The 12,687-nt window shown below is 42.4% G+C and overlaps 1 protein-coding gene across 2 annotated transcripts in view; it reads right to left on the minus strand.

Moving 5' to 3' along the window:
* The window catches only part of DNAJC16 (DnaJ heat shock protein family (Hsp40) member C16), a 34,214-nt gene that overhangs the window by 14,729 nt on the left and 6,798 nt on the right, over positions 1–12,687 (minus strand). For both annotated transcript variants that reach the window (XM_031464116.2, XM_031464118.2), the window contains exons 4-6: positions 11,551–11,887; positions 2,359–2,543; positions 448–552 (exon numbers count right to left, since the gene is read on the minus strand). In XM_031464116.2, coding sequence (XP_031319976.1) covers positions 448–552; positions 2,359–2,543; positions 11,551–11,887 — 627 coding nt within the window. The remainder of the gene's footprint in view (positions 1–447; positions 553–2,358; positions 2,544–11,550; positions 11,888–12,687) is intronic.

The following is a 12,687-nucleotide window of genomic DNA, read 5'->3' on the forward strand; positions in this document are numbered from 1 at the left end:
ACCACGCCAACAGTTAAGCACCTTCTTCTCCCACCTCTTGTCAGTGATAACCAGAGATGTGCTAGGCAGAAGGGCAGTACAGAGCATCATTCAGAGGGCAGGTCTGGAATCAGACAGGCTTCAAAGGAATCAATATTGACCATCCTCTAGGGAGGCCTTGGGTAGGTCATACAACCATTCTAAGCTTCAGTATTTTGGTCCATAAAATAGGGATGATAATCTGCATCACTGGGTTCTTCTGAAGATTAAATGTGTTATGTGTGTGGAAGGCACCAGCACACTGACAGCATCAGTGGGTCCTCAATGCACAGCAGTTAAGGTGGATTTCTGGCCTTTCAAACATTTCTCATGGGATGAGCTATTACTCACAAAAAGGACAATCAGGCTACAAGGTTTTTTTTTTTTCCACCAAAATAAGAGAAAACATTACCCCAGCACCTAAAGTACCTTGTAGAGCAGTGGTACCACGGGCACCTGGTCAAACAGAAGGACATGTGGTTTGTTCTCTTGCTGCCAGCCAGAGAGGAATCGGATGTAATTTTTATTTGTAACCTTAAATTGAAAAGAGCGTGTTAGTTTCAATGTTTAATTCTTAACCACTGCATTATAATCCATTCAGGAGATAATTAAACAAAATTAAAGATGTGTAAAAGATTGTTTTGTAAAAAATAAGAAATGCAGATAGACAATTTTTTGGTCTTCATTTGACTAAAATTAATGAAAAGAACGGAGATACTGATTTCATATTTTCAAGTGTTCCAACTGTTATAGACTAAAACCGTAGTCTTTTCTGAAACAGTTACTGACCATATTATAAAAAAATTTGAGATTTTGAAGTCAGTTCTTGCTTAATTATAGACTGCACTTTTAATCTGTTAACCTGTAGGAGATAATGCAACAACTGCTCTTTTAAAATGGCTTAAATAAAAATAAGTGGTCCCACCTCATCTACACATTACAGAATTTCATTTGTTGCCACCCGGATTGCTACTTTTGTGTCTCCCTGTTGATGCCTTAAAATAATCCTGAGGCAACAAATTAAAAACATGAGTAAGTTAAATTTCTATTTAGAAGTTTTTCATAGTAGTTCAAAAAAATCTCTCTCTCCACTCTGCTTCTAGAATGATTTGTATAAAACCTCAATTTGATCATTTCGCCCCCACTGCTCAACTCCTCTCAGATGGAGCATCACCTGCAGGCCAAGTTCAAGTTCTTTACAGGAGACTCTCACAGCAAGAGTCCTTTAATCTCGTCCTCTCCCGCTCACTAGTGACTGTTTCATACAAAGCAGGCTATCTCGTGTCCCAGACCTCTGCTTGTCTGGAACTCATCCCCTACTTCTCTCTCTTTATCTTGCAAACTCAGTACAGGGGTCATTTCTGCCAGGAAGCCTTTCTCAACTCTCGAAGATGCGCATTCTACACGTGGATGGAAGTCATCGCCCACTGGACTGGGAGCTCTTTGAAAAGTGTCCCCAGCACTTATCATAGTGCCTGGCACACAACAGGTACTTGATAGAGGTTTGAGGACTTATCAGGACAACCTCTCATCATTCTAAGATGCTACAACGCTCTCTGACAATTACCTTTCATGCTAACTCCAACAAATACTTCTTCTGTGGACAATGACCCTGGTGGGACAGTCTGTGAGCAGTACGTGTAGAAATATGACGGATATGTTCGCATGTTTATTCTGCCTGGTACTGCTAAAGGAATGAACCATTTAAAGCAAAATAGGAATCCTGTTCTAGTTCCTCTGATCCCTAATCTAAGATGCTGGGGGGAAAAATGCTTCTGAAACATGAAAATTGTAAACCAGCATGAACTCTTTGTGCCTGGCTTCTTTAGCTCAAACTTTTGTTTGTGAAACTTATTCATATTGTTGCATCACTATACATTTAAAAGTGCCAAAATTAATATTTCATGGAACCTGTTGTTTTCTATAGATATGATTATTAAATATATAACCAAGTATAACTTAACTTGAATACTCTCATAAGAAAAATATTTTCAAATGAACAAATGCACCAGTTAGAAAGAAGTCCTCTGTTGTGATCTAATTTTTTGTTGAGAAAATAAGAGTCGCTCTCATTTTAGGCTCAGATTCCTATGACGGGGTAAATCTTCCCAGTGGTTATAACAGGGACTATTTTTTCAGTCTCTCTAATTCAACTGCTTCAGTTTTCAGTCTCTGGCACATTGAATCATTTAAATGATTTTGTTTGCATAATTAATTAAATCATGTGTCTTGCCCTGCTCAAAATGAAACTCAGGTCTGACGATGGCCACACATAGAGTTCATTCAGGGCAGCCAGCGGTCCCAGGAGCCGCTTCAACCACCTCTCAGCCAGGTACTCACTTTCTCCACCAAGTTCCCTGGAAGAAGACTCTCCACAAACTGTCGCAGGTTCTCACGGACGACTGCGTTATGGAAGAAGGAGATTTTCCCATTTATGATTCCTAGGATAGAGGGTGTGCTGTGTGCTCCCAGGTGATGGGCCAGGCGTCTCTCATACCCAGCATGGACCACGCCGATTCCTACGCCTGAAAAATAGGGAAAACCTCCATGAAGACTTTTTTATGCCCCCACAGTGGGTGAACAGATGCCGCTAAATAATTTTGTGGTGTGAAATCGAAATCCGGCCTTAGTAGGAGGGGACGTGTTTCCTGATAGACTGTCTAGCATTCTTTCACTGCTGGAATTCTAAATTGGTTTGGTTTTTTTTCTGCAAAGCAATCTGGCAATGTTTAAGAAGAGCTACAGATCTTTTTATCTTTTAGTCTGTTGTTTCTGATTTGGGGAGTAGATCTTGAGGACATACTTCAAAAGAAAAGAACAATCTGTTCACAGTGTTCCTAGTCATAAAGAGCACCACCTGTAAACAACTCAAGGCTTCATCAACTCCGCAACGGTTGGGAAAAAAATAGGGTTTGTTGGTAGGCTAGAATCACAGTCTTCTCATGGTTCAGCTCAGGTCTCCCATTTATATAAATTATTCTATAGAGATGTTATACACATTCTCAAAAAGAGAAAGAGATTAAGTCAAAATCACGTGGCAACATCCCATGTAATTACTTTAATACTTTGGTATCTATCTGTTTGAGCCCTTTCTTACACAAATCTGTGCACATGTATGTGTCTCTATACACACGTGTATAATAAAATGGGATCATCTGATACTTACTTCACTTAGTATTTAAGTATCTTTTCTTGTCTTTCATTCAGCCAATATATTTGGAGAGCTAGATCCTTTGCTAAACACTGGAGATACATTAAACGTTAATAGCCAGTAAACATACTTTTCCTCTTGGATTCTAACAGACTTCCAAGCTTGACATTTCCAAAAGCCAACTCCTGACCTTGCCCCTCACACAGGCTCCACCCAGGCTTTCGGCCACTTCTGTTGATGGTGGCTCCCTCCTCCCATTAGTCAGGACGAAAGTCTTAAGAGTCATCTTTGACTTCTCCCCTCTCTCACAGCCCATATCTGATCTGTCGGCAAGTCCTGCTGGTTCTGTCAAAATATACTTGGAGTTCAACTGTTCTTCGCCACTTTCACTGTACCCCCTCTTAGCTATCTTCATCTTTCTCCCCCGCGTTGCTGTAATATCCTCCTAAACCGTCTCTCATTTCTCCTTGTCCCCCTACGGTCTGTTCTCAACACAGCAGCCAGACTGTTCCTTCTAAAACATAAACCCCGGATCACGCTGCTCCTCTGCCCAAATCCCACAAAGACCCCCTATTCCACTCACAATAAAAGCCACAATCTCCACAAGGGCTGACAAAAGGAGCCCTTTTGGGGAGCCTTTGTGATCTGGCCCCTGGCCCTCTGACCCCCTTCTCTTCTCCTCATGCTCACTTTGCTCCAGCCCCCAGAGTCCTTGTTCTTCTTTAAACTCACTGGCACGTTCCTGCCTCAGGGCCTTGGCACTGGCTGCTCCCTCTGCCTGGAGGGTGTGTCTCCTGACATCTGCGGAGCTGGCTCCTTCGCCAACTGCAGGTCCTTCTCAATGAGGCTGACCCGGCTACCATATTCAAAACCATCCTCCTCACACTCAGGATCCCCTTCAACCTGCTGACTTTCCCTTTTCTGTAGCACTTACCGTCTTCTAACACATCACATCCTTTCCTTATTCTGTCTATTGTTTATCATCTGTCTTCCCCTGTTAGATGTAAGTCTCTTGAAGGAAGGGATCTTTGTTTAGTTCTCTGATGTACCCGAAGCACTAGAGCAGAGTGTGGCACACAGGAGGCACTCACTGGGACTGGGGGCCATCAACCTGTGTAACCAATCCTTTACTGCTGCACATTGAAGTGGCTTCTGGCTTTCACTATTGTAAGGAATGCTCTGACAGGCATCCTTATACATCTCTGTATACACATCTTTGTGCTCCTGTGTGATTACTTCCTAATTGATAAATCCCCAAAATGAAATTGCTGAGTAAATGGCAGGGATTGAAAACTTAATACTTTCACATTGCTGAGTACACTAAACATATTTATCTGCTGGACACCTGACTGTGACCCCAGGAGTCTCTCAAGGGCAGGAAAGGAGGCACCTTAGACATCACATAGTCCTCCCCCCACATTTTATAGACAAAGAGATTCAGAGAGGTTAAGTGACTTAACCCAGTCTGCAGAACTGATAAAACTGCAGAACAAGAACTGCAACTGGACGTTCCAGAGCCGAGTCTGGTACACGATTACATCACACCCCAGGCATTAAAAACAACTATGGAACAGTGTCAGTAAATGAAAGAGCATGTGAGAATTGTGTGAGCAGGAGAAAGAACAAGAACACAGCAGGCACGTATCCGGGAGATCTGGTCTCACGTAAAGTGAGAAGAGCCGTCACCCAGGGAGGTCAGGTGGCCACACAGCAAAGGCCCAAGGGTGGGACTAGCACACCCTGAGCCCCTTCTAAGTTAGGCAGCACGCCCAGAGCTTTATACGCGTTGTCACTCTTCACACTCACAAACCCCCAGTGGTAAATACTGTTATCTTCATAGATGAGGAAGCTGGTGTTTGGAGAGGCTGAGGAAACTTACCTGGCATCCCAGTGAGTGTGCAGCAGGACCACGCTGTGAACCCAGGCCCAGCTAACTACAAAGCCTGGCTCTTTCCTGTCTCCAGTATCATCTCCTGCCTGAGGCTCTGAACACCGGAGGGATGAAGTTCTGAGAGACAGACTCAACATACATCACCTTACAGGGACTGCTACGTAGCCCAGAAGCCACTTTATTTAACTGACCCTGGGGAATACACCTTTCCAGCGACTGCATCATTTGGGGTGCCCTCCATCAGACTTTGGGGCTGGAATCAGTGATCAGAATGGTGGCTGGCAGGCCTGGATTCAGGACAAGGGATGCAGGCAGTCTTGGGAGAGCAGAGGAGACTGAAGAGATCGTTTACACTTGCTGCTCACCCTCCTCCTTCCCAGATGTTCCTGAAGCTCATTCTCTCGCCCCCTGCGGGCCGCCTTCCCCGGGAGACCTTCCTTGCTGCCCGACTTAAAGCTGAAAGCCCTCCCCCCGGCATTCCCCAGCACTTGGCTATCACGGTCATCAGGCTGTATAATTTATTTGTCTCCCTTCATGAGTATATAAGCAGGGATTTGGGCTGTTTTCTTTACTGCTGTATCCCTATTATCTAGAGTAGTTCCTGGCACTTTGCAGGCACTCCATTTTTTTTTTAACAAGTAAATGAATTAAGTATTCAAAGTCAGATCCAAATTCAAATCCCAGCTCTGCCACCCATTAGCTGTGCAACCTCAGGCAAGTCTTTTAACCTCTCTGAGCCTCAGTTTACTTATTTGTAAAATGGAAATAAACTGTTGTGAGGAGGAAATGACATAATGTAAAAAAGAGCCTAGTCCAGAGCCTGGAATATAGGAGGCGCCTGATGAATTACAACTATTACTGTTAGGGATTATTTCATTCAGACCATGTGACGTCTGATCTGGAGACGGTCTCTCATGTGAGTGGGACTCTAACTCCACGAGACTCTCTTCCTCGCGCGGAGTGGCATGGACACCGTCAGACTCTCACTCTGCACTGTCCCTCCCTCACCTTTCCTATGCTTCTGTCAACAGAGTTTTTCCCCCAGTAGAACAATACAAGGGATTAGGTTTCATTTCTTCTACTTAAAATTACCACTGGGTCCTTGGAATTACACAAATCACCTTCATTAAACGTAAGCATTTCCCAGTCTATAAAGGCTATTTTCTTGAATCCTTTCTACAAAGGACTTAGATGCTTAATATTATAATCCCATTTCTAAATTCTAGAGAAATTCTACTTCTTTTCTTTAGATGAACTATCATACGGATTAAAAGAGATAAAGACCGATACACACTTGGTGTTTAAATCTGTGGGTTTTTCCCTCCTGAAAAGATATTTAAGGGTATAACAAAAATTCCAAAATTCTTTCAAGTTCAGGTCTAATCTCTTCCCTGCTCCTCACCCAAGCTGGGAAGGAAGAGGCAGAAAAGTTGGCAGCACTGTTTTCTCCCTGAGACTCAGGGTGGGAAACGACCATGATGACTGGTGGTGACTTAGGGTCCCTGAGTCACAGTGAACAAGGCCGTTTCTATCGTCTCCTCCTCTGCCTTCGCACTACCCTCCAAAGTGCGCAGCTCAGAAAGCAAGCTCAGCTGGGCCAACAGCAAGCACAGCCGCTCTCGTTCTTGATTCAGCATAACCTGGCTGGATGACAAGGACAGACCAGAATCCAAATGAACCTGAGTAGCAAATTTAAGAGAACGGTAGAGCATATGTGACCTCTTTCAGAAACCCTTGACTTTTATATGGTTCAGCGTTTCTGGATAATTTGCAGATCCTGGGGAATTAAAAACACGAATATTTTCTCCCCTTTTTGAGTTTGTAAGAGGTCGTTCTTTCTGTAGAGTATAAAGATCTCTATTGTGAGGTGCCGATTATATTTGCTTTCATTATGCAACCCTAAACATGTCTCACATCTTTTAGGGGAATTCTTTCATTTTCCCCTCTGTCGCATACACATTCATCTTTCTTTCAATTTGTCCATATGCCTTAAGGGATGGTACAGAGCCAAACGGAAGACCGTGGCTCTGTCAAACCTGGCTGAATACAAACCTGTTAATAAACAAACTACTAAGATGCAAAATGATGTGAAATAACACAAAACCAAGAACATGGAGCTTATGTAGAAAAAAAATACTTTAACCAATATCTAGGAAGACCTTTTTCCTAGACAGTATGAAATTGTTGTATACTTGGCTATTTTTTAGGAATAATTCCCTGAGAGGAATTATTCTTTTAAAATAAGAAGTCATGGTGAATAATCACTGCATGATGATCCAAATTGGGTTTCCCTAAAATGATACCTGATTTCAAGACAAACAACCTCCTTGACACCCTGGTAACTCTGTCCGCACCTCCCAACAAGCACTCAGTGTGCTGGGATGATTCAGGCACGTCCCTTATTTGAGTTTCCTGGGTTCAAGGGCCAGATTTTACTTATTTCTGAGCCAAGCAGCACGGTGGTTAAGAGTGGACTCAGGAGTGAGACTTGTGGGTCCATATCCTAGCACGGCTGCCGCCGAACAGTGTGACCTCATTCGTTCCAACCTCCCTGGGCCTCAGTTTCCTCATCTGTAAAGTAGGGATAATAACAAGTCTCCCCCTCATTGGGTTATTTTGGGGATGAAGACAATCCATACAAAGCATTTAGCACAATGCAAAACAACTAAAATGCTCAAAAAAACCCATTATAATATTTACTTCAGTGTTTAATATAGTACTTGGTCCATTAGGAAAAAAGTTTTAAATGAGAACGTGGAATGAATTCCTCATCATCTTCTGTGACTCCTGTAGCACTACATTATTCTGGACTTGCAGATGTGAGGTTGGTGTGACTTTTCTGGGGACCTATTTTTCTCTTCAATTAACAGTGAGCTCCTCAAGGTCAGGGGCAGTGCTGACTATTTCTGGGCCCTCCGCCACAGCATGACTGTCTGTAAACGTTGGATGCTTCTGCACACTAGTTATTACCAAGTTGCACGACTGCAGATTCCACCTAAAAAGCTGCAACATTTCTCCTCTGGGTGGAAGTGCCCCATTTCCTTCACTTACTGCAATTCAGGCATCTTCTGTTATTCTGAGACAATGTCCAAGCTTCCCCAGATCACCGAGCTAATCTCTAGGATTGTCTGCTCTTTCCAGTCAACTCAAAATAGAAACATTTTCTGCAGTAACTGTCTACTGCTACATTACTTGGATAGGGAACAACCATGGATACTGTAAGGATCTCATCTCAATGTAACCAAGTGGAATCTGGCTGTCAGGAATCTTCAATGAATCCGACTATTCCAAAGAGGGAAAACCAAACTAATCTAACACATTTAGTCAAAACCTGCCTTAAAGGGACTTGGAGAGGAGATGAAGTGGAGGAAAAGACTAAATACTCAGAAGTAAATATTACTCCTATGGATCATTCTTCCATCCTTGTTATTTTGAGTCCCTACTTATTGGATTATACAGCATAGCAACCCCAAAGGATGGCAAGACCTTCAACCACCACAGATGTAAGGGCACTGAAAGGCAGCAGAGCATCGTGTGCAGCGTGTGGATTACAGAGCCAGACTACCTGGGTTTGAATCCCAGCTCTGCCAAACACCAACTGTGGGACGTTGGACAGGGTACCAAAATGAGCTAACTATCTGTAAAAGAGGGATGGCAACAGTGCCTGCCTCAAAGAGCTGCTGTTTAGTATGAGTTGATACATTAGTGCTTGGCATCTGGTAAACTTTCAATAAATGCAAGCTATTATTATTATGCTTGTATTATTATTGTTGTCATCACATGTGGTATGTCCAAACTATAGTCATTATTTAGAACCACTTCTCCCCAAATTCCAGCTCTTCACTGTATCCTCTGCCCATCTAGTAGTTCACGTCAGAATGCAGGGTCAATCTTGAGTACCCCCTCTCCTCTTTTCCTCATTTCTCACATTCAAATGCTCCCCAGGTGCCAGGTCCCCCCACAATTCCACCCCAAAATAGCCGACACTTGTCCTCTCTCTGTCCCCACTGCCCCAGCTCAGGCCAATGGTTGCTGTCTTGCCAGGACTGGTAACCTCACTGCCTCTAGTCTCACCTTTTTAAGTTGGTCCTTCATGCAGCTTTAACATTAGCTTTCTAAAGCACAGACCTGATCAGATCACTTCTCTACATAAAAACTTTCCTTGGCTTTATTACATACTATAAAATAAAGTCCAGCTTCTTTAGCCTGGACTTTGAGGCTGCTTACTACTAGCTCCCAGCATGCTCTTTCTGCTTCCTCCCCTCTCACCTGCACTCAAGGCACCCTGCTGCCGGCTCTTCTGGGGATGCTCTGTGTTCCTGCCTGCACTGTTCCCTCTTGCCTGTAACGCTGCTCCCCTATTTCCTGTCCAGCCAACTTCTCAAGACTAAAAATAAGGCAAAAGTCAGTGCTCGATAGTCAGTGAGTTGAAGAAAATAGGCTAATACATTTAAGAAAGATTGTAAAAAGGAATTTATAAAACGGATGCTTTCAAAAACTTTACTTTGGGAAGCCAGAAAACCTAGTTAATCAGAAATTATTTAAGGTTCATTTATTAATGATTCACTTATTAAGTACTTAATATACATCAGGCACTTATACATTTTTCTCATTTAATATTCATAACAATCCTGCTTAGGGGGAGGGTACAGCTCAGCAGTAGATGCACGCTTAGCATGCACAAGGTCCTCGGTTCAATCCCAGTACCTCCATTAAAAAATAAAATAAAGTAAAAAATTAATTAAAAAATACATCAAGAAACCTAATTACCTCTCCCCCCCTAAAAAACAATATTGTATATGTGCAGTTAACTGTAACAATTCTACCTAATAAAACTGAAATATGGGGAAAAAAAACTGGAAACCAAAACAAACACATAACAACCCTGCTGGTTTGACATTATAACCCATTTTAGAGATGAAGAAACTTGGATTAAGTAATTTGTCCAAGGACACAAAGTAATAAATGACACAGCTGAGATCTGAAAACTGCTGACTCCAGAGCATGTGGTCGTAACGGTGACCACTGTGCTATATGTCACTTTATGCAGTGTATGTCTGCCTTTTGGCTCTGATCGGACTTTGGTGTAAACGCATTACCATCTTAAATTATGCAATGGCGCAATGTTTATGTTCTGCTATTGGGTCTAAATGTCAGCTCCTAGACTACAGTTTTCAGCACACCACCTCGCATGACAGAAAATGCAACTGTGCTTTGTGATGAAGAAACTGTTCAATCCAGCGGCTCCCGCCTGATCTCAGCCTCTCGTTCATTCATTAGGCACCAACAGCAAGCATCTGACCGCCCACCACATGTGAGATGACATGCTAAACTTATTTCCTTGTCTTCAAGAACTTCTTTATTCCATCTCAGGAAAGCATTTTGGCAAATCTGAGTACCTGAGTGCCTCTCAACAACAGGTTGAAAATTTCTGTTTTAGGAAAAGTGAGCTGATGGCTTTCAGTGGTGAACTCTCCAGAGAAGCCCGGGCCCCACAGCCCCTAAGGCTGAGCTTCCTCCTTGTTAGTTACTCACAGACAGGTCTGCTAATGCCTCCAAAACACGCACACACACATTTCATTCAGTAATTCCAACTTTTAGAAGTTATTAAAATAAATACCCTCCCTGGGTCACTAAAATTTTCCTGGCCCTGAGTGGTAAGTGTGAACAAAAGAAAGCCTAACCTGTGATCAAGCGCGGTAACCACGGCCATCAGAACATTATGGGTTATGGGCTGAATTGTGTGCCCTCAATTGTCACGTGTTGAAGCTCTAACCCCGTCCCTCCCAGTACTTCCGAGGGTGAAGGTTGGAGATAAGGCCTTTGAAGAGGTAATTAAGTTCAAATAGGGTTGTTAGGGTGGGCCCTAATTAAGTATAACTGGTGTCCTCTATGACGAGATCAGGTCACAGAAAGAGAGAATGAGACACAGGACCCAAGCAGACACAGAGAGATGACCCTGTGAAGACACAGGGAGAAGGTGGCCGTCTACAAGCCAAGGAAAGAGGTTTCGGAAGAAACCAAACCTGCCAACACCTTGATCTTGGACTCTTAACCTCAAAAACTATGAGAAAATAACTTTCTGTGGCTTAAGCAACCCAGTCTGTGCTGTTTTGTTACGGCAGCCCTAGCAAATCAGCACACAGAGTGAAACGACAGCTACCATAAGGATAACCTGCAAGTCCTACCAGCGTTAAAACTGGTGCTTGAGGGCTGCTTTGTTCAACCAATAATTTCTAAGCTTCTCCTATATATCAGGCCCGCAATTAGACATTAGGAGATTAGACAAAGCTTCATATTAGTAATGCGGAATGAAAGTGGCTTACACATCTCCCCTCTCCAAAAATGTGTCCCTGTAAAATACCAGTCATCACGAAACTGAGAAGAGAAATCACATTAACTGTTTCTTTTCCCCCAGATCCCATGTTCAGTTGATGTAAAAGTCACCTTCTCCTATACAAACATCCCCCAAGGAACAAAATGATCTTACCCAATCCTTCCAGTTCTTGGACTACTTCTTTCCAAACAGGCTCAATGTGGATGCAGCTAAAGCACCAATCGGAGGTGATCTTAATGAGGTAGGGTTTCTTAAAGCTATCTGGAACCACTTCATTCACATAATGTGAAAAGTGCAATAAATATTTTTCATCAATCGAGTCCCGCCGCTCAGAATTAAAAGGGAAGTGAAAAAAAGATTCGTCAAAATAAAAATTCTCGTGGAAATGGCGGAAGCGATACTCTCGCTGCTGCTGCTTCTGGTAGCCCTGGTTCTCCCCGGCGTCTCCGTAGTGATCGTATTGTGATCTCTTTTCCTCATTGGAAAGAATCTATAAAGAAAGGGAAAAAAATTAGAACTCCAGAAAACAAAAAAAAGGATCACCCAAAGAACTTTTCCTGTAAGCAGCTTGGAAGACAGGACGAAAATAAAATGTGAAGTTACAATTTTAAATAGATGTTTTAAAAGCAGTTCCTCAACACACCAAGAAACTCTTCTCTCAATAGACACATAAGTATTTCAAGATCAAAATACTTTAGTCATTTAGGTACATACGCTTACCTTGGCTTTAAAGATTTTGAGCTATTGTAATACTAAACATATCAATAAAACAAATAAAACTTAACACTGATCACTAGGGATCAATCACAAGAAAATAAATGACTCAGTCACACCATGTAAGTCTGATTAATTCAAACGAGGGCATGAAAAGCTCTGAACAGCGAAAAGTAGCCACAGAATTGAATTCAGTGATTGTATATTAGCTGACTTTGTTTTACTTAGAAATAACTTTGAAGTCTAAAATTCAAGAACTTGTTTTAGGATGACATATCATTGTATAAGCTACACACTATTTGTTGACGAATATTACGCTACACAAATCAGGAAGCCACGGACTTATCTTTCACGCATACTCCAGACCAACTCACTTAAGCTGATACGTTGGAAAACTGGTGAAAATCTTGTGTTGAAATGTATTTGTGGGAGGGGCAGTATAGCTCCGTGGTACAGCATGTGCTTAGCGTGAGCAAGGTTCTGGGTTCAATCCCTAGTACCTCCATAAAAAAATGAAAAAATAAACAAAAATCTTAAAAAAAAAAAAAACTCTGAAAAAGTGTCTGTAACCTTATG

This window comes from Camelus dromedarius, chromosome 14 (genome assembly GCF_036321535.1).
Source record: "Camelus dromedarius isolate mCamDro1 chromosome 14, mCamDro1.pat, whole genome shotgun sequence".
Taxonomy (NCBI): Eukaryota; Metazoa; Chordata; class Mammalia; order Artiodactyla; family Camelidae; genus Camelus; species Camelus dromedarius.